The sequence below is a fragment of the Bombina bombina genome, chromosome 7 (genome assembly GCF_027579735.1).
Source record: "Bombina bombina isolate aBomBom1 chromosome 7, aBomBom1.pri, whole genome shotgun sequence".
In the NCBI taxonomy this organism is placed as follows: Eukaryota; Metazoa; Chordata; class Amphibia; order Anura; family Bombinatoridae; genus Bombina; species Bombina bombina.
The window spans coordinates 30647857-30671519 of NC_069505.1; the positions used below are offsets into that span (position 1 = coordinate 30647857).

At 40.4% G+C, this 23663-nt stretch overlaps 1 protein-coding gene across 4 annotated transcripts in view; it reads right to left on the reverse strand.

Moving 5' to 3' along the window:
* The window catches only part of PC (pyruvate carboxylase), a 1247468-nt gene that overhangs the window by 825521 nt on the left and 398284 nt on the right, over positions 1-23663 (reverse strand). For all 4 annotated transcript variants that reach the window (XM_053719999.1, XM_053720000.1, XM_053720001.1 and 1 more), the window contains one exon: positions 12972-13123. In XM_053719999.1, the coding sequence (XP_053575974.1) occupies positions 12972-13123 (152 nt within the window). The remainder of the gene's footprint in view (positions 1-12971; positions 13124-23663) is intronic.

The following is a 23663-nucleotide window of genomic DNA, read 5'->3' on the forward strand; positions in this document are numbered from 1 at the left end:
ATGTCCACTAGGTCTGCATACCAAGTCCTGCGTGGCCACGCAGGCGCTATCAGAATCACCGATGCTCTCTCCTGTTTGATTTTGGCAATCAGTCGAGGGAGCAGAGGAAACGGTGGAAATACATAGGCCAGGTTGAAGAACCAAAGAGCTGCTAGAGCATCTATCAGCGTTGCTCCCGGGTCCCTGGACCTGGATCCGTAAAAAGGAAGCTTGGCGTTCTGGCGAGACGCCATGAGATCCAGTTCTAGTTTGCCCCAACGATGGACCAGTTGAGCAAACACCTCCAGATAGAGTTCCCACTCCCCCGGATGAAAAGTCTGACGACTTAGAAAATCCGCCTCCCAGTTCTCTACGCCTGGGATGTGGATCGCTGACAGGTGGCAAGAGTGAGACTCTGCCCAGCGAATTATCTTTGAGACTTCTAATATCGCTAGGGAACTCCTGGTTCCCCCTTGATGGTTGATGTAAGCCACAGTCGTGATGTTGTCCGACTGAAATCTGATGAACCTCAGTGTTGCTAACTGAGGCCAAGCTAGAAGAGCATTGAATATTGCTCTTAACTCCAGAATATTTATTAGGAGGAGTTTCTCCTCCTAAGTCCACGATCCCTGAGCCTTCAGGGAGTTCCAGACTGCGACCCAACCTAGAAGGCTGGCATCTGTTGTTACAATCGTCCAATCTGGCCTGCGAAAGGTCATACCCTTGGACAGATGGACCCGAGAAAGCCACCAGAGAAGAGAATCTCTGGTCTCTTGATCCAGATTTAGTAGAGAGGACAAATCTGAGTAATCCCCATTCCACTGACTTAGCATGCATAATTGCAGCGGTCTGAGATGCAGGGGCGCAAATGGCACTATGTCCATTGCCGCTACCATTATGCCGATTACTTCCATGCACTGAGCCACTGACGGGCGTGGAATGGAATGAAGGACACAGCAAGCATTTAGAAGTTTTGATAACCTGGACTCCGTCAGGTAAATTTTCATCTCTACAGAATCTATAAGAGTCCCTAGGAAGGAGACTCTTGTGAGTGGTGATAGAGAACTCTTTTCCACGTTCACTTTCCACCCATGCGACCTCAGAAATGCCAGAACTATCTCTGTATGAGACTTTGCAATTTGAAAGCTTGACGCCTGTATCAGGATGTCGTCTAGATACGGAGCCACCGCTATGCCTCGCGGTCTTAGAACCGACAGAAGTGAGCCCAGAACCTTTGTAAAAATTCTCGGGGCAGTGGCCAACCCGAAGGGAAGAGCTACAAATTGGTAATGCCTGTCTAGAAAGGCAAACCTTAGGAACCGATGATGATCTTTGTGAATCAGTATGTGAAGGTAGGCATCCTTTAAGTCCACTGTGGTCATGTACTGACCCTCTTGGATCATGGGTAGGATGGTCCGAATAGTTTCCATTTTGAATGATGGAACTCTGAGGAATTTGTTTAAGATCTTTAGATCCAAGATTGGTCTGAAGGTTCCCTCTTTCTTGGGAACCACAAACAGATTTGAATAAAATCCCTGTCCTTGTTCCGTCCGCGGAACTGGATGGATCACTCCCATTACTAGGAGGTCTTGCACACAGCTTAGGAATGCCTCTTTCTTTATCTAGTTTGCTGATAACCTTGAAAGATGAAATCTCCCTTGTGGAGGAGAAGCTTTGAAGTCCAGAAGATATTCCTGAGATATGATCTCCAATGCCCAGGGATCCTGAACATCTCTTGCCAACGCCTGGGCGAAGTGAGAAAGTCTGCCCCCCACTAGATCCGTTTCCGGATAGGGGGCCATTCCTTCATGCTGTCTTGGGGGCAGCAGCAGGCTTCCTGGCCTGCTTGCCCTTGTTCCAGGACTGGTTAGGTTTCCAGGCCTGTCTGGAATGAGCAACAGTTCCCTCTTGTTTTGAAGCGGAGGAAGATGATGCTGCTCCTGCCTTGAAATTTCGAAAGGCACGAAAATGAGACTGTTTGGCCTTTGATTTGGCCCTGTCCTGAGGAAGGGTATGACCCTTGCCTCCAGTAATGTCAGCAATAATTTCCTTCAAGCCAGGCCCGAATAAGGTCTGCCCCTTGAAAGGAATGTTGAGTAATTTAGACTTTGAAGTCACGTCAGCTGACCAGGATTTAAGCCATAGCGCCCTACGCGCCTGGATGGCGAATCCGGAATTCTTAGCCGTTAGTTTAGTCAAATGAACAATGGCATCAGAAACAAATGAGTTAGCTAGCTTAAGCGTTCTAAGCTTGTCAATAATTTCATTAAATGGAGCTGTCTGGATGGCCTCTTCCAGGGCTTCAAACCAGAATGCCGCCACAGCAGTGACAGGCGCAATGCATGCAAGGGGCTGTAAAATAAAACCTTGTTGAATAAACATTTTCTTAAGGTAACCCTCCAATTTTTTATCCATTGGATCTGAAAAAGCACACTTGTCATCAACCGGGATAGTGGTACGCTTTGCTAAAGTAGAAACTGCTCCCTCCACCTTAGGGACCGTCTGCCATAAGTCCAGTGTAGTGGCGTCTATTGGAAACATTTTTCTAAATATAGGAGGTGGGGAAAAGGGCACACCGGGTCTATCCCACTCCTTGCTAATAATTTCTGTAAGCCTTTTAGGTATAGGAAAAATGTCAGTACACACCGGCACCGCATAGTATCTATCCAGCCTACACAATTTCTCTGGAATTGCAACTGTGTTACAGTCATTCAGAGCAGCTAATACCTCCCCAAGCAATACACGGAGGTTCTCAAGCTTAAATTTAAAATTAGAAATCTCTGAATCAGGTTTCCCCGAGTCAGAGATGTCACCCACAGACTGAAGCTCTCCGTCCTCATGTTCTGCATACTGTGACGCAGTATCAGAAATGGCTCTAACAGCATTTGCGCGCTCTGTATCTCTCCTAACCCCAGAGCTATCGCGCTTGCCTCTTAATTCAGGCAATCTAGATAATACCTCTGACAGGGTATTATTCATGATTGCAGCCATGTCCTGCAAGGTAATCGCTATGGGCGTACCTGATGTAATTGGCGCCATATTAGCGTGCGTCCCCTGAGCGGGAGGCGAAGGGTCTGACACATGGGGAGAGTTAGTCGGCATAACTTCCCCCTCGACAGAACCCTCTGGTGATAATTCTTTTATAGATAAAGACTGATCTTTACTGTTTAAGGTGAAATCAATACATTTAGTACACATTCTCCTATGGGGCTCCACCATGGCTTTCAAACATAATGAACAAGTAGGTTCCTCTGTGTCAGACATGTTTAAACAGACTAGCAATGAGACTAGCAAGCTTGGAAAACACTTTAAAACAAGTTTACAAGCAATATAAAAAACGTTACTGCGCCTTTAAGAAACACAAATTTTCCCAAATTTTGAAATAACAGTGAAAAAATGCAGTTACACTAACAAATTTTTTACAGTGTATGTAATAAGTTAGCAGAGCATTGCACCCACTTGCAAATGGATGATTAACCTCTTAATACCAAAAACGGAATAACAAATGACAAAAACTTTTTTTTAAACAGTCACAACAACTGCCACAGCTCTACTGTGGCTTTTTACCTCCCTCAATACGACTTTTGAAGCCTTTTGAGCCCTTCAGAGAAGTCCTGGATCATGCAGGAAGAAGCTGGATGTCTGTGTCTGTAATTTTTGCTGTGCAAAAAACGCTAAAATAGTCCCCTCCCACTCATATTACAACAGTGGGAAGCCTCAGGGAACTGTTTCTAGGCAAAATTCAAGCCAGCCATGTGGAAAAAACTAGGCCCTAATAAGTTTTATCACCAAACATATGTAAAAAAACGATTAAACATGCCAAACGTTTTAAAATACACTTTTATAAGAGTATGTATCTCTATTAATAAGCCTGATACCAGTCGCTATCACTGCATTTAAGGCTTTACTTACATTACTTCGGTATCAGCAGAATTTTCTAGCAAATTCCATCCCTAGAAAAATATTTTAACTGCACATACCTTATTGCAGGAAAACCTGCACGCTATTCCCCCTCTGAAGTTACCTCACTCCTCAGAATATGTGAGAACAGCAAAGGATCTTAGTTACTTCTGCTAAGATCATAGAAAACGCAGGCAGATTCTTCTTCTAAATACTGCCTGAGATAAACAGTACACTCCAGTACCATTTAAAAATAACAAACTTTTGATTGAAGAAATAAACTACCACAGTCCTCTTATGACCTCCATCTTAGTTGAGAGTTGCAAGAGAATGACTGGATATGGCAGTGAGGGGAGGAGCTATATAGCAGCTCTGCTGTGGGTGATCCTCTTGCAACTTCCTGTTGGGAAGGAGAATATCCCACAAGTAATGGATGATCCGTGAACTGGATACACTTAACAAGAGAAACCCGAATTTAAACGCTTAGTAGATTTAGTATCAAGAGGACTAGATTCCTCCATCTCTAATGCGATTAAAACTTCTTTAAGTAAAGAGCGAATAAATTCCATTTTAAATAAATATGAAGATTTATCAGTGTCAATATCTGAGACAGAATCCTCTGAACCAGAAAAATCCTCATCAGAAACAGACAAATCAGAATGATGACGGTCATTTAAAAATTCATCTGAAAAATGAGAAGTTTTAAAAGACCTTTTACGTTTACATAGCCTTCCTAATAGATTTAGAAACAAATTATTTTATATTAACAGGAACATCCTGAGTATTAGATGTTGAGGGAACAGCAACAGGTAATGGTATATTACTAATGGAAATACTATCTGCATTAGCAATTTTATCATGACATTCATCACAAACTACAGCCGGAGGAACAGTTACCACAAGTTTACAACAAAAGCACTTAACTTTGGTAGAACCAGTATCAGGCAGCGTCTTTCCAGAAGTAGATTCTGATCCAGGGTCAATTTGAGACATCTTGCAATATGTAAAAGAAAAACAACATATAAAGCAAAATTTATCAAATTCCTTAAATGACAGTTTCAGGAATGGGAAAAAAATGCCAATGAACAAGCCTCTAGCAACCAGAAGCAATGAAAAATGAGAGTGAAATAATGAGAAAAAAAGGTGGAGACAAGAATGACGCCCACATTTTTTAGCGCCAAAAAAGACGCCCACATTATTGGCGCCTTAAATTTTTTGGCGCCAAGAATGACGTCACATCCGGTGACGCCGACATTTTTGGCGCAAAACGTCAAAAAAAATTATGCAAACACGAACAACTTCCGGCGTCAAGTATGACGCCGGAAATGACAAAAAAAAAAAAAAATTTGCGCCAAAAAAGTCAGCGCCAAGAATGTCTGAAATAAGGAATATTGATCATCCTGAATCATGCCAAATATAAGTTTAAACACATATATTTAGAACTTTATATAAAAGTGCCCAACCATAGCTTAGAGTGTCACAAAAAATAAGACTTACTTACCCCAGGACACTCATCTACATATAGTAGATAGCTAAGCCAGTACTGAAACGAGAATCAGTAGAGGTAATGGTATATAAGAGTATATTGTCGATCTGAAAAGGGAGGTAAGGGATGAATCTCTACGACCGATAACAGAGAAACTATGAAATAGATCCCGTAGAAGGAGACCATTGAATTCAAATAGGCAATACTCTCCTCACATCCCTCTGACATTCACTGCACGCTGAGAGGAAAACCGGGCTCCAACCTGCTGCGGAGCGCATATCAACGTAGAGTCTAGCACAAACTTACTTCACCACCTCCACGGGAGGCAAAGTTTGTAAAACTGATTTGTGGGTGTGGTGAGGGGTGTATTTATAGGCATTTTGAGGTTTGGGAAACTTTGCCCCTCCTGGTAGGAATGTATATCCCATACGTCACTAGCTCATGGACTCTTGCTAATTACATGAAAGAAAGTATATTTAATCTCAGATATACTTATTCTGTACAGTCGCACGTGACTACTATAAAGTGGTTATGTTCAATGCTGGCAACAGTGCGGATAAACTGGGATTTGCAAGGAGTAATGCTGCCAAATAAATAAATCCAATATGATCTGTATTTTCTGATGAACCCAACGCATTTTACTACACTTGATAGCCATTGCTTTGAGCACATTTTTATCTAGCTGAGCATTAAATAGCACAGTCTGTATCCATAATGAAACATTCTATAACTTCCATAAGTGCCATATAACGCGTCTGCCGCTCCATACAAGGTGCTGGGCTAAGCAGGTGCTGCATTAGGAGAGTCACATAACTGCCAGATACTTGTGATATCTGAAGACCATATGGAAAAAAAAAATGCACAATTCTAGAAACTGGTCAAGACATTCAACAATTGTTTAATTGTGAGTGTGCAAACCGCGCTAGTCTTAGCAGAACATCCAGTGAATTCCATTTTACAAATATTTATCTGCATTTGTGGTGACATTGGATTGGCTACTATCAATTGTGGATGGTTTAGCCAAATCACCACATCCTTCTAAAAATAAATATTTTTGCCCTTGCGTACACGTATATGGCCAAGATCAATAAGCTGCAAGTCTAATCAAGGAATCCCGTTAATAAGGTTAAACTGCACCAGTTCTAAGATTATTGGTTTATATCATGCAAGGGCCATTGTTCAAGTCATTCACTAATATTTCATTTAAAGCCCCATTATACTAACAAAATTACATGCTCTATTTGCTAGAATTTTATCGCTATAATGACCCTTAACATTAAGTGCCAAATCTTCAATGCACCTAGAAAGTTACGATTTATAAGTGTGTTTGAATATCTCACATGGCACAGAGGGGCCCTTTGTCTTCGGAAGATGATAAGACAGATGATAAGACAGAGTAATATTAAGTTAAGAGTAAATTTGAACTTTAATGGAAGTCTATATTAAACAGTATTTCACCTAACATATGTGCGTGATTCCCATTATTATTAAAGGAGAGATAATACCCAGCATTCTTTACTCTTCAACCTTCCACAAGGCTAAAAATGTCACTTCATTCTTTTCTCAAAGTGAATATTCCACCCCTGAACTAAATTGGATGAAGCATGCTCCCACCAATGCCGTCACCAAATATTTATATTTTAGCTGGGGTTATTTATAGGGACCACTGATAGGAGACTAAAGTCAATGAATAAGCCGACATACTAGCATATCTACAAAACCAATAAATATCTGAAATAACGTTCAGCCATATGGCCGCTCAGCATGAGATTAGAAGATTAAAGTAGACTATTATGTAGAAAGTCAGCCCATTCCTGACAGGTTCGATTCATAAGGTTATTACTGGACGTCAAACCAGTTACAGATTCTCTTAATTAGGGCAAGAGGAATCCAGCAAAGCAGATGGCTTGCTAACGACCCATTAGCAGTGATTCGTTGGCAACCTTTATTCCATGAGGTTATCAGGACACAGAGCCTTCCTGCAGCCAAAGTATTTTACTGCTTACCTGGCAAAGGATTGTACAATACAAGTAAAAAGACCACGGAAGCTGGCCAGGGATTTAAGCCAGTTGGACGCTGCCTAAGCTACAAATTTGTAGGAGGCATCAAACTGCTTCATCATCCCAGCAGTGATTGGCTCTACATCCGTCCTTTAAATGTAAGTCTGAGGCTGCAGTCTGTAGGTCTTCAGTACCAGCCTAAGTAGACCTGGCTAAATCCCTCTCTATGGTATTGTGCTCAGGTACCACACAAGCCTGACGATGCAACAACAGGCAAATACAATTAAAATAAACAACAGTTTCCACAATACGTATCAGTGCACTAAACAATGTTGTTTCTACATATATTGTGCAAAGGGAAAATGTTCAGTAATAAGTAGTTTGTACTGGTATAAGGGACTCAAAGCCCAGACACCTATCCTGATATATCCGTCAACCAGAAATAACCCCAGTGTGGGGGGTGCCAAGTGTAAAAAGACAAAGCTTAACAAAAGAAAACGATACACCGACTGTCACTCACTTGCAATTCAATTATCTAACAAGAGGATGTTGCCAAACTTTTAATGGAATATTATATATAAAAAAATGCTAAAGTACCACACATTAAAAACAACAATAATATTTCAATAATCACAGGAGGAAAGTTTAAGGTAAATATATGTAGTCACAGACACAAACTAATATACCCAAAAATCATATGTGGGTTATAAAGTTGACTTAACCTATTCTTTTGTGAAGGGAAATACCCTTATATTAACAAATATGTATAGGGCACAGATACAAATAATTCAAATAGCATATAACATATATATTCCAAAATGAATAATTAGTGCTTTCTGCCGGTGAATGTGTGACACACGTTTCGCCTCTGTTTTTTATCATATACAAGATTAAATTATAAGTTAAGTTTTATTTTTGGCAACATGCTCTTGTTAAATAATTCAATTGCAAGTGAGTGTCAGTCAATGTATCTTTCTTTTCTTCTGTTAAGGAAAGATAAAATGCTCTCTAACTACACAGCTAAAGTCAATGTTGCGCGCCATAACTTTGCTGAACATCAAAAAACCTCTGCAAGTGGAAAACCTAAACAAGTGCAACCTGAACCTTCCACATTCGGAATATAACTTGCATTGGAACAACGTAGTACTATGGTACAGTACAGTACTTTGTACTGCAACTACTCCACAAAGACTTGCAGTAAAAGCTCTCAAATGCATTCATCCAGCTTAATTCACTAGTACTGAAAACAAAATGCGTAGTTGTGCTTGCAGCTCCCACCAATGCACAAAAAGGGGTCAACTGTATTGGCGATATGACTGGGGCATGAATATTAGGAGAGCGTAGCGTAAATCCTAGTGGAGTATTATGGGAATTGTAGTTTCAAGTGTCTATGTGATATTAATAAGAAGCCAGTTTATCGTGAATTATGGGTTTCTAAACTTGGAAACTGCATCATCACATTTATAGGCACACAATATTCTACTGGTTCTTATTTGCTGTAATATAATTCTACATTTCTCTTGTAAAAATACAGACTCTCCTACAAAAACACTGTGGCTGATATACATATATTTTTTAATTAAACATTGTTCTAATACTATGAGCCATTCCGCACACAGCTTCAGACCATTCAGAAGCTTTTCCTAGCAGTAGTGCAAATATAGCTAAAGGGAGTAAATTTGAGACTATTGCTCATTGCGCTGTAAAACATATTTTTTTTCTGATCACTATACTGTAAATGTCTCTCCTTGACATACAGTAATGTAGGTTACATCTCTTAGAGCGATATGCAGCTCTTAAATAGCCTTTAAAGGATCCTGTGAACGAACGTGTAGCACAGGTTTTGTTTTTTTTTTTGTTTTGTTTTTTAAGATAACCTCCCAAAACCTAGTAAAGCACCAGATGAATCAACCACAGGGATCAGTGCAGCCAACTATATACGTAAAAACCAAGGCTATTAGAGGCATGTGAGGATTTGTGACACCCGGCGCTCAATCAGACGGGCTCTGCAGCATTTAATAAGAACAGGTAGTGAGACTTTATATAACAAGGCGGCGCGATACACAGTTATTCCCTCCTGTCACCCCTGCGTGTGATTTTCCTCAAATCATTGGATCCCTGGATCCCGTCCAAAGCCCAAAAGACATGATAAGGGCGGCAGGGACTCATGGAAGTCAATTCCTTTTAACGGTGTTTACAAATTGCTCTAATAAAAGTGATGGGAGTTATATGGGCGCAGCAGGGAAACAGGGAACGCTGAGAATTTAAATCAGGCTGCGCCGTTTGTAAGGTTTGTGATCCTACGGAATGTAAAGCGGTGAGCAGCCATGTTAGAGTGTGAGCTCTGCAGCCCAGAACTCACTTAGAATCTTAAAAATAAAACAATGTATTAGGAATGGTCTCCAGGTAACATTTATTTGCATTAAAATAAAATGATGCGCTTGGCTGACACATTCTGGGCAAAAGCAGCTACAAAACGATGCCAGGAAGTTTGCAATAACACAGGGCGACCTTTACTGCCATTTAACCTTCGCTAGGAAACAGTTTCATAGGGTTAATGAGAACTTACATTGATGTCCTTATTTTAAATTAACCCTTTGACTACAGAAAGGAGTGTGAGATGCCATATTGTTCTTGCTAGCAGACAAGGGGTTAACAGGAAAAAAGGGACAATTTAGTATAAAAATTCTAAATAATGTTATAATCACTTTAAATGAAATCTCAGATTGTTGCTACATGTTTAACTGCTGAAAACTGATAAAATATAGTAAAAACGGAGTGATTGGTGCATATATAAGTATGCTACTTCTAATTGGCTCATCAACCAATGAACTATTTCATCCCTTTGATAAAAGGGTTAGGTATATGTCTTGTTGCTCTCCCTAGCAGAAAAAGGGTTAATAGACGTGAAGGAGCATATTAGTGTGAACATTAAATTCTTAACTTGATTACAGCATTGTATTGTGTCTTTAATGCAGAACTTTTCCTCTGTATAAGGAAATAAATTAACCCCTGCACCACCAACAGCCCAAAAAATACTTGTATAGAACCAAAATATGGAAAATCGTTTAATACCGGCACCAAAAAAAGCATGCTTGCCTACAACGTATCAGTCGCTCATGGGTTAAACATGAAGTGAACTTCACTGCACAAAGCAGAAATAAAATGCAATATATTCGCTGGTGTCCATGTCTCCGCTGCCCTCTGCTGGAACGCAGGAGATTTTATAGTTGTATAAATGGTAATAAAGCTCCGTGACTAACTGCAAAGTACTTAGATATTAACGGCACACGTTGTAGGCTAAGAACCCGGGGGGCTCCAAGAGCGCGGACTGATGACCCTTCAAATAAATCCTTAAGCTGCTTCCCCGGTCACATTGGCAACATCTCCACGATAATAAAAAGAGAGCAGGGAGGATTAATTAAATGCGACTGGCTGCGGCGGCCGAGAGCGCAAACCCCGCTTAACTCTCCGTCTCTCCTCAATGGCAGAATTTAGCAGCTGCTACAAAACTGGGTCAATAAATAATAAACCCGATTAGGTGACCTTTATGGCACTGGGATATTGTTCTGGAGTCCGCAGAAGTAGAACAAAACTTGAAAGTGCCGTGCAAGAAAAAAAAAACCCCATCTACTTTATCCATAAATGTTTCCTTTTCTTTTTGTGATGAAGTTTAACAAAAAAAAAAAAAACAGTTCCCTGGATAATCTCTATTAGCCACATATCTGTTCATATTCATTCTCAGCTGAGAGGTTAAGTTACTATAAAACAACGCATGTTTTGTTAACAAAATCACAGTGACCAGCTGAGTTCACGCCAGCGACTTCTATAAATTAGGTAAGTGGGAAGGGGAGATTAGTTATTAAACAACAATTGCAACAAACATGATGTCAACATATTAAGACACTTTTCACGTTCTGCCGGCATTAATTGCAAAACTACAGAGTGCTTGTAATTATCTGTTTAAGTCACGTAGACCTGATGTCAGCGTAACAAATAAATAAATAACGCATACAGGCCTTAAAGGGACATTAAACGCTAAATAAATGCTAGATAGAATGATGCGTTAAAAGAAAAGATTAGTCTGAGAATAGCATGTAGATGTATTATTTAAAGTTTCATTAGTTGTTTAAATGCTAACAAAATAAGTGTAAAGTTTTAGTGTCTATAAAACAAGTGAGCTGCCATGTTGTAACTTAGGTTACCTTATCTGCTGTGGCCAATTAGGGACAGTTATAAATAGGTCACTAGAGTGTACAGCCAATGGCTGTGTGGCATATAACAGTGTTCTGCACTTCCATTTCTATCAGGAACAGAAAAGCTCACAATTTCAGAATGGAATTATAGGAAAGGGGGACAAAATAAAGAGTGAAAGTATATTGCAGTGGTTTTTATAAATATACGATTTATCATTTTATATTACCATCTCAAAGTGTTTAATGTCCCTTTAAAGGGATAGAAAGGTAAAACAATATCACTTCCATTAGCTTCTAGTAAAAGTTATCACTATTTGTCAGCAGCATACGCACATATGCAGTAAGGTCCCGTGCACCAGTATTCAGGCTCAGATTGTGTATTGTGTCTGTGCGTCATACAAGCATTGCTGACTAGACATGTGCAGCCAAGAGAATTTTGTTTTAAATTAAATTTTCATTCCGAATATTCAGGAAAACCTGTTTCCCTGAATATTCGGTGGCTGCACTATTCGGTATTTGTTTCGTTTAAAACAAAAGTAGTTCTGAGTTTTCGTTAAAACAAATGTAAATGTTTCAAAGCTACAAGTGAACAGTTCACCTGTTGGTGCATTTATTCAGATATTCCTTTCTCTAAAACAAAAATGAAATCCTGATTTTGGCGACGAATCGCTAATGCCGACTCTCTGAGATGTAGTGTTTGAATGCTGGTGCACGGGCCCTTCTAGCATATGTGCGTATGCCGCTGAAAAATGGTAATAACGGTTACTAGAAGCCTTTTTGTTAATGAAAGTATATTGCAAAAATGCTTCTAAAGGTCAGTTTTGACCTTTCTATCCGTTAAATGTTGTCTTTACACTTTCAGGAAATATCGTGCAGACTTGCTGGGCCTATGGCTCTTAACTGCCGTCAAAATCTATGTTTCTATGTTTTTGTAACCAGCGCAGTTCAGAACAAATTCCGCTGCTTCGTGGAGTTTGTTTGCAAACGTGTTTTGTATCTATTGAAAGCAAATTTCCTCTGCAAACCTCAAGCTTATTAGCAAGATGCACGTTTAGAATTAGGCATCTCCACAACCAATAAACGTGCGCAAATAAGCGCAGAACATGGCAGCAAGCATTGGTGAGCTGAAAGCTTGCAACATGATTATGTCTGTGTATTACTATAATTCAAATGCTAAATAAACCTATGTTTCTTACTAGGGTTAGTAGAAGCCTGTCTACCAATGCAAGGTAGTAAGAGTTTACTTATCAGCCTGTGCATAAGCATGCATTTCCTGCTGGTACAGATTTAAATAAATATCACTAAATGGTTTTCACCCATAAACTATTGTTAAAACCTTTTGCTGCTGAGCTCCAGTTCACTGATGTGGGTGAGTTTCCCGCAGTAATGGTAAGGACGTCTGTAACTTACATGTTTGGCCAGTTTGACAGAGTCGTGTGTCAGTCGGTCTCTGAGCTGTAAATCTAGTTGCGCAGCTGGCGCTATCTCCACCACCTTCTGGTGCCGCCTCTGTATGGAGCAGTCGCGCTCGTACAAATGCACCACGTTACCATATTTATCACCTAAAAAACACAAGAACGATTTCCCCATTAGCCAGAACAGAGATCAGACAAGACATTAATGAACCCACCCCAACACCAAGAGAGCACACAATGTCACAAAACCGTCATTTCCTTCACGATGACAAACCACGACTGCTTTCATCTAAGGCATTGTGTCATTTAGGGCCATATTACAAGTGGAGCACTAAATATCACTTTCGTGAAAGCGATATTTGCGCTCCACTGAGGAACAACAGTGCACACTAATGTGCGCTGGTATTACAAGTTGACAGCAATGCAGGGAATCGTTGAGCTCACTAGAGCGAGCTTCTATAGGCTCCAATGGGAGCCTCGTTCGCATGCCGTCAGAGAATCGTTGAGCTATCGAGCTTCTATAGGCTCCAATGGGAGCCTCGTTCGCATGCCAGCACATTGTAAATATATGTGTATATGAATGAATATATATATTTATGTGTTAATATGTGTATATAAGCATATACATAAACCGTTACAGAGAACACACAGGCTGCAATGTAAAGGCACTTTTCAGTGCCGGTTTGTTTACATCCCACACCTGCCAAGTTTACCCCAAAAATACTGCCAAGTGCAGTTATTTTACAATTTTTATTTTTGAATAAAATACACTAGACAGTATTTTGGGGGTATTTGGGGCACATTTATAAAATTAACCAGAGATCTGATTTCTGGTTAATGTTATAAGTGCTAATTGCTACTGCAAGCTGCCATTATCAATCATTTAATAATCAATTATTTTTTTAGGGTTAAACCAGCTTTTTCCGTTAATATACCATTTATTAATTTGAGTAGATTTGCTAATTTGCTAATTGGAACGGAGCAAATGAAAAGGATTAAGAAAGAAGCAAACAGATGAATGAATAAAATCACGTTATTTTGTAAAGAAAACTTTATTCACCTAAGTACAGGGCTGATTCCATCACAGATGTTACTGCTGATGAGACCGATGGATTTTCTTAAACAGATCTTGTGAAATTCTGGTGGCCATCATTGTAACTGTTTTGTATGAAATTACTGAAATGAAAACACCTTGAAAGTGCCAGCCGTTGAATACAGAAGATGTAGTCACTCGCACAAGGAAAGCACATACTTTATTCCCTGACTACTTTACAGTCCAAAAGAAACATTGGACATATGTCTCCAGAAATAGCACAGAACTATAGTTTGACGGAAATAGAGAGCATTGGACAGACAGACTAATCTGCAAACTAAAAGCTAGACTTGCCCGTATGGCTCAGAAGTCGTTAAAGGCTCTCATTACTTGTGATGAAGCCTCCACCAGGATGAGCCAGAAAAGTTGTCTCATGCATTTCCAGTGATCTCATCTCTAGTAGAGAAACTGCCACAACAAACTGTGTGGCGCAGTCGCTGCCCTCAAAGAAAGTGCCACAACGTTAAAATTACATTGTCCTACCAAAAACTGAACGATTATGGAGCAACCTTAATTGATGATAACACTGAGGTGGGTAGTCATCACAAACTGACCGAGCTCTAACGCTCTGAATACAAACTAGAAGAACTTGGTGTTAAAATGGGGAGAAAAACCTAAAATGTTTTAATATATAATAAAAGAACAACATGTAATCAATATCTTTGGAACAATGAAAAGACTGGAATAGAAGATGTACTCACTTATTCTTTAAAAAAAAATCACTAGTAAAAGAGCAGTCAGGAAAGTCAAAAAGGTTTGCTTTTTCAAAATTATGCAGGGAACTAAATTAGCTGTTTGAGTTCATTTTACAAGGATCAAATGAGCTGAGACAGAGAGGACAACCAGCTTCTTAAAAAAGAACCAATAAAATTCAAGTATCATCTGCAACCACTGCACCATTAACAGATTCTATAGACCGGAAACTCTTTTTGGAAACACAGTCTATGCTCTTACCCACAAGATCCTTAAAAGACTAACTATCTTTTAATGAACCTTGGAACATTTGGAAAATTGTGGGCTAAATGAATCTTTCATAGGAGAATATTTACGAATATGCATACACAAAATGAGATAAGCATTCAACCAGGGAATGAATAATAGCACAATAGCTTGTTCTATGGCAAGTAACTACCCCAGGAGTAGCCTCTTTTTGTTCAGCATGTGTCTTTCACAGAGAAGAACTTCCCTGCAGTATATCAGTCTAGTCCTGACTAAACAGTACAATCCAGCCGCGAAATACCAAGCAATCCCTCTCTGAATGAGAAACATGGCAAACCCCAGATGTACATTTCGGACTAGTGTAGGCCTCATCAGTGAGGTGCAGCCATAAGCCTCTACACTGAGCAAAGGGTCCACGTCTGGCTTACTGCATCACTTTTCTTTTAGGGAGACTTCATTCAGGGTCATAATTTGCATAAATAAAAAGAGCAGCCTCTTTATGCTCAGCATGTGCCTTTCACAGAGCAGAATATGTAATATGTCACAGGTGTATCAATAGGGTACAAAAAAATCAAAGCTAGAAGAAATTAAAAAAAACCCACAATAATACCAGGCCTAGATCAGACCTCTAAAATCAAACTAGAAACAGACGTGAACCACTCTGCAATCTGGCATTAAATAATATAATCTATGTCACTCAGTTTTAATAGTTCCTCTTTAAATGTCAAATACAGATAAACCTTAGCAATTTCCTTGTGTGTTCTAACTGACCATTTGGAAATACATTTTTTAAACATATTACTTTCTTCTGAATGTAAAGAGAGAAGGGCTATCAAAGAAACTAATTTCTCTGGCAGAGGTAGATGTGGAGTCACAGGAACTAAAAGGCACAATATTTGTTCTTGTTAAGAGTCAAAGCATAGCAGGCAAACCACTAAAGCTTGGATTTAATGTCGGCAATTTTTATAAGGGCTCTTAAACACAAACTGTTACATTATGTAAGGTAGATTCCAGAAAATATATAGATACTGGATTTTCTTCAAGGGTTAAACAAGCTAGGGTATGAAGCATGAACTGAAGGTCTAGCAAAGCCAGCACAGACCAAGATCACTATGAAATCCCCTGTAATTAAATCTGCAGGACGCCATTCTATTAAGTTTGTCTATCAGCAGTAAACCGAGCATCTTACCCAAGTTGATTTTTAAGCTCTATATCTACACAGACGACAGGGATACCAGGACCCTCAACCTCTTGCAATATAATCAAAGAAAAAAATCCATCTGGAAAGGATTTAATTGCCTGTACTGATGTTGGCAAAATGGGCAGAGATAACGTAGGTAAAATGCATGTAAACTGTGTATCAGCTATCGACCACATAAACAAGATGGTAAGATAGATAGAAACCCACTAGAAAATGCAGGAACAATCTGACTCATAATCTGTATTTAAAGGGACAGTCAACACCAGAATTGTTGTTTAAAAAGAAAAATAATACCTTTATTACCCGTTCCCCAGTTTTGCATAACCAACACAGTTATATAAATACACTTTTTACCTCTGTGATTACCGTGTATTTAAGCCTCTGCAGACTGCCCCTTATCTCAGTTATATTAATATATTTTTTACCTCTGTGATTGCCTTGTATCTAAGCCTCTGCAGACTGCTCCTTATCTCAGTTATATTAATATACTTTTTACCTCTGTGATTACCTTGTATCTAAGCCTCAGCAGACTGCCCTCTTATTTCAGTTCTTTTGACAGACTTGGAATTTAGCCAATCAGTGCTCACTCCTAGGTAACTTCACATGTATGAGCTTAAGGTTATCTATATGAAAGACATGAACTAACAAACTCTAGTGGTGAAAAACTATCAAAATGCATTCAGATTAGAGGCGGCCTTCAAGGTCTAAGAAATTAGTATATGAACCTCCTAGGTTTAGCTTTCAACTAAGAATACCAAGAGAACAAAGCAAAATTGGTGATAAAAGTAATTTGTAAAGTTGTTTAAATTTAAATGCCCTATTTGAATCATGAAAGTTTGTTTTGGCCTTGACTGTCCCTTTAAGAAAAGGATTGGGCAATTTTTAAAGGTGCAAGGCACATTAGTCAGCAAGCTGGATAACTATGATACTATCATCCCTGCTAATGCAGTATTATGCTTGATGGGTAAAGGTAACTGGCAGGAAGTACCCTCAGAGGCAGCCACAGACCATTTATCTACCAATGCCAACCCCCCCGATATAACCTCTCAAATGCATAGGGATACCTACCTATGTGTTAGAACCATTTAAAAAGGTAAAGACTCTTAAAATGACCAGCAGGTGGCCTGACCCCCACAAGATTAAAGGGACACTGAACCCAAAATTTTCTTTCATGATTCAGATAGAGCATGACATTTTAAGCAACTTTCTAATTAACTCCTATTATAATTTTTTTTTTCGTTCTCTTGCTATTTTTATTTTAAAAGCAGGAATGTAAATCTTAGCAGCCAGCCCATTTTAAGTTCAGTACCATAGATTGTGCCTGCTTATTGGAGGCTTACATTTACCCACCAATAAGCAAGCATAACCCAGGTTCTCAACCAAAAATGGGCCGGCTCCTATGCATCACATTCCTGCTTTTTAAATAAAGATAACAAAGTAAATTTGATAATAGGAGTAAATTAGAAAGTTGCTTAAAATTGCTGCTCTCTCTGAATCATATTCATGAAGGAGAAAGAAAAAAAAGGAAATTTATGCTTACCTGATAAATTTATTTATTTTACTATATGACGAGTCCACGGATTTCATCCTTACTTATGGGATTACGCTTCCTGTTTAGCATGAAGTGGCAAGGAGCACCACAGCAGAGCTGTATATATAGCCCCTCCCTTCCCTCCCCCTCCAGTCATTCGACTGGAGAAAGGAAAAGCCAAAGGTGCAGAGGTGACTGAATTTTAATAAAAAGAAATACCTGTCTTAGAAATGACAGGGTGGGCCGTGGACTTGTCATATCGTAAAAGAAATAAATTTATCAGGTAAGCATACATTTCCTTTTCTTTTACAAGATATGACGAGTCCACGGATTTCATCCTTACTTATGGGATACAATACCAAAGCTATAGGACACGGATGAAAGGGAGGGAACAAGACAGGAACCTAAACGGAAGGCACCACTGTTTGAAGAACCTTTTTACCAAAACCAGCCTCAGAAGAAGCAAAAATATCAAAATTGGAAAATTTGGAAAAAGTGTGACGAGACGACCAAGTTGCAGCCTTGCAAATCTGTTCAACAGAAGCATAGTTTTTAAATGCCCATGAGGAAGCCACAGCCCTAGTAGAATGAGCCGTAATTCTTTCAGGAGGCTGCTGTCCCGCAGTCTCATATGCCAGACGGATGATACTCTTCAGCCAAAAAGAAAGAGAGGTAGCCGTAGCTTTCTGGCCCCTACGCTTTCCAGAAAAAACAACAAATAATGAAGATGATTGATGAAATTCTTTAGTCACCTGCAAGTAAAACTTCAGGGCACGGACCACGTCCAAGTTATGCAACAGACGCTCCTTCTTAGAAGAAGGGTTAGGACATAATGAAGGAACAATAATTTCCTGATTAATATTCTTATTAGAGACAACTTTAGGAAGGAACCCAGGTTTGGTACGTAAAACCACCTTATCAGAATGGAAGATAAGATAAGGCGAGTCACATTGTAACGCTGAAAGCTCAGAAACTCTACGAGCAGAAGAAATAGCAACCAAAAATAAAACCTTGCAAGATAACAACTTAATATCTATGGAATGCATGGGTTCAAACGGAACCCTTTGAAGAACATTAAGAACTAAATTCAAACTCCAGGGTGGAGCAATTGGTCTAAACACAGGCTTAATTCTGGTCAAAGCCTGACAATAAGACTGAACGTCTGGAACATCTGCCAAACGTTTGTGTAGTAAAATTGACAAAGCAGAGCTTTGTCCCTTTAAGGAACTCGCTGATATCCCTTTCTCCAATCCTTCTTGGAGAAAAGACAGAATTCTGGGAATCCTAACTCTACTCCATGAGTAGCCCTTGGATTCACCCCAATAAAGATATTTACGCCATATCTTATGGTAAATTTTTCTAGTAACAGGCTTGTGTGCCTGAATCAAAGTATCAATGACCGAATCAGAGAACCCCCGCTTAGATAGAATCAAGCGTTCAATCTCCAAGCAGTAAGTTGCAGAGAATCTAGATTTGGGTGTTGGAAAGGTCCTGCCTCAATGGAAGTTTTCATGGCGGCAGAGAGGACATGTCCACTAGATAGGCATACCAAGTCCTGCGCGGCCACACAGGCGCGATTAGAATTACTGAAGCTCTCTCCTGTTTGTTCCTAGCAATCACCCGGGAAAGGAGAGCAAACGGTGGAAACACATAAGCTAGGATGAACGACCAAGGAATCTATCAGTTCGGCCTGAGGATCCCTTCACCTGGATCCGTATCTTGGGAGCTTGGCATTCTGATGAGACGCCATCAGAGCCAATTCCGGTCTGCCCCATCTGAGAATCAGGGTGGCAAAGACCTCTGGATGGAGTTCCTACTCCCCGGATGAAAAGTCTGTCTGTTTAAAAAGTCCGCTTCCCAGTTGTCCACTCCTGGGATGTAGATTGCTGACAGATAACATGAGTGAGCCTCCGCCCACCGAATTATCTTGGATACTTCTGTCATCGCTAAGGAACTTCTTGTTCCTCCCTTTTCAGTCGTGATGTTGTCCGACTGAAAATGGATGAATTTGGCCGAAGCCAACTGAGGCCAAGCCTGAAGCGCATTGAATTCTCAATTCCAGAATATTAATTGGAAGAAGAGACTCTGACCGAGTCCACACACCCTGAGCCTTCAGGGAATTCAAGACTGCACCCAAACCTGGCGTCACCCATAAGGGTCTGCAGAAGCACGTCCCTTGGGACAGATGATCTGGCAACAACCACCAAAGAAGAGAGTCTCTTGTCTCCTGATCCAGATCTATCTGAGGAGACAAATTTGCAGAATCTCCATTCCACTGTCTGAGCATGCTCAGTTGTAGCGGTCTTAGATGAAAACGAGCCAATGGAATGATGTCCATTGCCGCCACCATCAGTCCTATTACCTCCATGCACTGAGCCACTGATGGCCGCGAATTGGACTGAAGGGCTCGGCATGTATTCAGAATCTTTAACTTTCTGACCTCTGTCAAGAAAATTTTCATGGATATGGAATCTATCAGAGTTCCCAAGAAGGGAACCCTTGTCTGTGGAATTAGTGAACTCTTTTCTAGATTCACCTTCCACCCATGAGTCCTCAGAAAGGACAGAACCATGTCTGTATGAGACTTTGTCAGATGGTAAGACGAAACCTGGATCAGAATTTTGTCTAGATAAGGCGCCACTGCAATATACCAGGGCCTGAGAACCGCCAGAAAGGACCCTAGAACCTTCGTGAAGATCCTGGGTGCTGTGGCCAACCCGAAGGGAAGAGCCACAAACTAAAAGTGTTTGTCCAGAAAGGCAAACCTTAGGTACTGATGATGATCCTTGTGGACAGGAATATGAAGGTATGCATCTTTCAAGTCCACGGTAGTCATATATTGACCCTCCTGGATCATTGGCAAAATTGTTCGAATAGTCTCCATCTTGAAAGATGGTACTCTGAGAAACTTGTTTAGACTCTTGAGATCTAAAATGGGTATGAACGTTCCCTCTTTTTTGGGAACCATGAAAAGATTGAGTAAAACCCCTGCCCCTGAAAAGATTGAGTAAAACCCCTGCCCCTGTTCCAGTATTGGAACGGGACGAATTACTCCCATAGTAGAGAGGACTCCTACACAGCGTAAGAACGCCTCTCTTTTTATCTGGTCTACAGACAATCATGAAAGAAGAAACCTTCCCCTTGGGAGAGAATTTTTGAATTCCAGTTGACGATTTGAAGTGTCCAGGGGCCTGAACATCTCTTACCCAAGCCTGGGCAAAAAGAGAAAGTCTGCCCCTACTAGATCCGGTCCCAGATCGGGGGCCGCTCCTTCATGCTGTCTTGGGAGTAGAAGGGCTTCTTGGGCTGTTTACCTTTGTTCCAATCCTGGTTGGGTCTCCAGACAGTCTTGGCTTGCGCCAAATTCCCTTCCTGTTTAGCGGAAGAATAGCGTGGACTCCTTGGAAGTTCCGAAAGGAACGAACATTATTTTGTTTACCCCTCAGTTTAGCTGCTTTATCCTGAGGTAGGAGATGACCCTTACCTCCCGTAATGTCAGAAATCATTTCTATCAAGTAAGGCCCGAGTAGGGTTTTCCCTTTGAAAGGAATAGCCAAAAGCTTTGACTTAGATGCCACATCAGCAGAGCAAGAGTTTAACCATAACGCTCTAAAATGGCAAATCCGGCATTCTTAGCCGCCAACTTGGCAATCTGAAAGGCGGCGTCCGTAATAAAAAAATTAGCCAGCTTCAGCGCCTTCTATCCAGAAGTTCCTCCAAAGGAGTCTCAGTCTTAAGAGACTCTTATAAGTTTTCAAAACAGAAAGCCTGCCGCAGTGGTAACTGGTACAATGCAGGCTGCTGGTTGTAAAAGGAAACCATGATGAATAAATAACTTTTTTAGAAGACCCTCCAATTTCATATCCATAGGGTCTTTGAAAGCACAACTGTCCTCAATAGGAATAGTTGTACGCTTAGCCAGGGTAGATATAGATCCCTCCACCTTAAAGACTGTTTGCCAAGAGTCCCGAATAGTGTCAGATATGGGATACATTTTCTTAAAATTAGGAGAAGGTGAGAACGGGATACCAGGTCTTTCCCATTCCCGTGTAATAATATCCGAGATTCTCTTAGGAACCGGAAAAACATCAGAGTAAGTAGTCACCTCTAAGTATTTGTCCATCTTACACAATTTCTCTGGTGGCACACCAATTGAATCACAGTCATCCACAGTGGTCCGAGTCTCTCTGAGGCAACACATTTCCCGAATCAGAAAGTTCCCCCTCAGACAGAAGTTCCCTGACCTCCAAATCAGATCCCTGTGAAGGTACATCAGAAATAGCCAACAACGCATCAGAGGTCTCAGCATTCAAATTGACTTCTGTCCTGCTGTGTTTGCCCCGTAACACTGGCAACTTAGATAAAACCTCTGTAAGGGTAGATGACATAACTGTAGCCATATCCTGCAGAGTAAATGAAGTAGACGCGGTTGAAGAACCCGGCGTCGTTTGGGTGGGCGTTAAAGGTTGTGACGCTTGGGGAGAAAGTAGATCTTTAGACATATTTTCCTTAAAGAAAATTTGCTCTTTACATTGTAAGGCCCTTTCAGTACATGAGGGACAAAAAGTAAGAGGGGGTTCCACAATGGCATCTAAACACATAGAACAAGTAGTTTCCTCAAGTTCAGACATGTTAAACAGACTAGCAATAATAGTCGTTCTTTATTTGAAATATTGAGCTTTTAAGTCAAATTACATATATAAAATTTCTACACTAAAAAGTGTACTGCGCCTTTAAATAATAAACGCATAAATAAACGCAACAATTTTTCTGTAATCTTCAAAATAATGTTTGCGGCCACAAAAACTGATCTAATGTGCCCAATATATTCATACAGTATTGCACCAGTTTGCTTAGAGTGGTAAAACATAATTTATGCTTACCTGATAAATTTCTTTCACTTGTGGTGTATCCAGTCCACGGGTTCATCTATTACTTGTGGGATATTCTCCTTCCCAACAGGAAGTTGCAAGAGGACACCCATAGCAGAGCTGTCTATATAGCTCCTCCCATAACTGCCACCCCCAGTCATTCGACCAAAGAGAAGCAAGAGAAAGGAGAAACTATAGGGTGCAGTGGTGACTGTAATTTAAAAATAAAAAAACACCTGCCTTAAAGTAACAGGGCGGGCCGTGGACTGGATACACCACAAGAGAAAAAAATTTATTAGGTAAGCATAAATTTTGTTTTCTCTTGTAAGGTGTATCCAGTCCACGGGTTCATCCATTACTTGTGGGATACCAATACCAAAGCTTTAGGACACAGATAAAGGGAGGGACAAGGCAGGTACTTAAACGGAAGGCAACACTGCCTGCAAGACCTTTCTCCCAAAAATAGCCTCCGAGGAAGCAAAAGTATCAAATTTGTAGAATTTAGAAAAAGTATGAAGCGAAGACCAAGTCGCCGCCTTACAAATCTGTTCAACAGAGGCCTCATTTTTAAAAGCCCATTTGGAAGCTACCGCTCTAGTGGAATGAGCTGCAATTCTTTCAGGAGGCTGCTGGCCAGCAGTCTCATAAGCTAAACGGATTATGCTTCTCAGCCAAAAAGAAAGAGAAGATGCTGAAGCCTTTTGGCCTCTCCTCTGTCCAGAGTAGACAACAAACAATGCAGATGTTTGACGAAAATCCTTAGTAGCTTGTAAATAAAACTTTAAAGCACGAACCACGTCAAGATTGTGTAATACACGTTCCTTCTTTGAAGGAGGATTAGGACACAGTGACAGAACAACAATCTCCTGATTGATATTCTTATTAGATACCACCTTAGGAAGAAACCCAGGTTTGGAACGCAAAACTACCTTATCTGCATGGAAGATCAGATAAGGGGAATCACACTGTAAGGCAGATAACTCTGAAACTCTTCGAGCCGAAGAGATAGCTACCAAAAACAGAACTTTCCAAGATAAAAGCTTGATATCTAT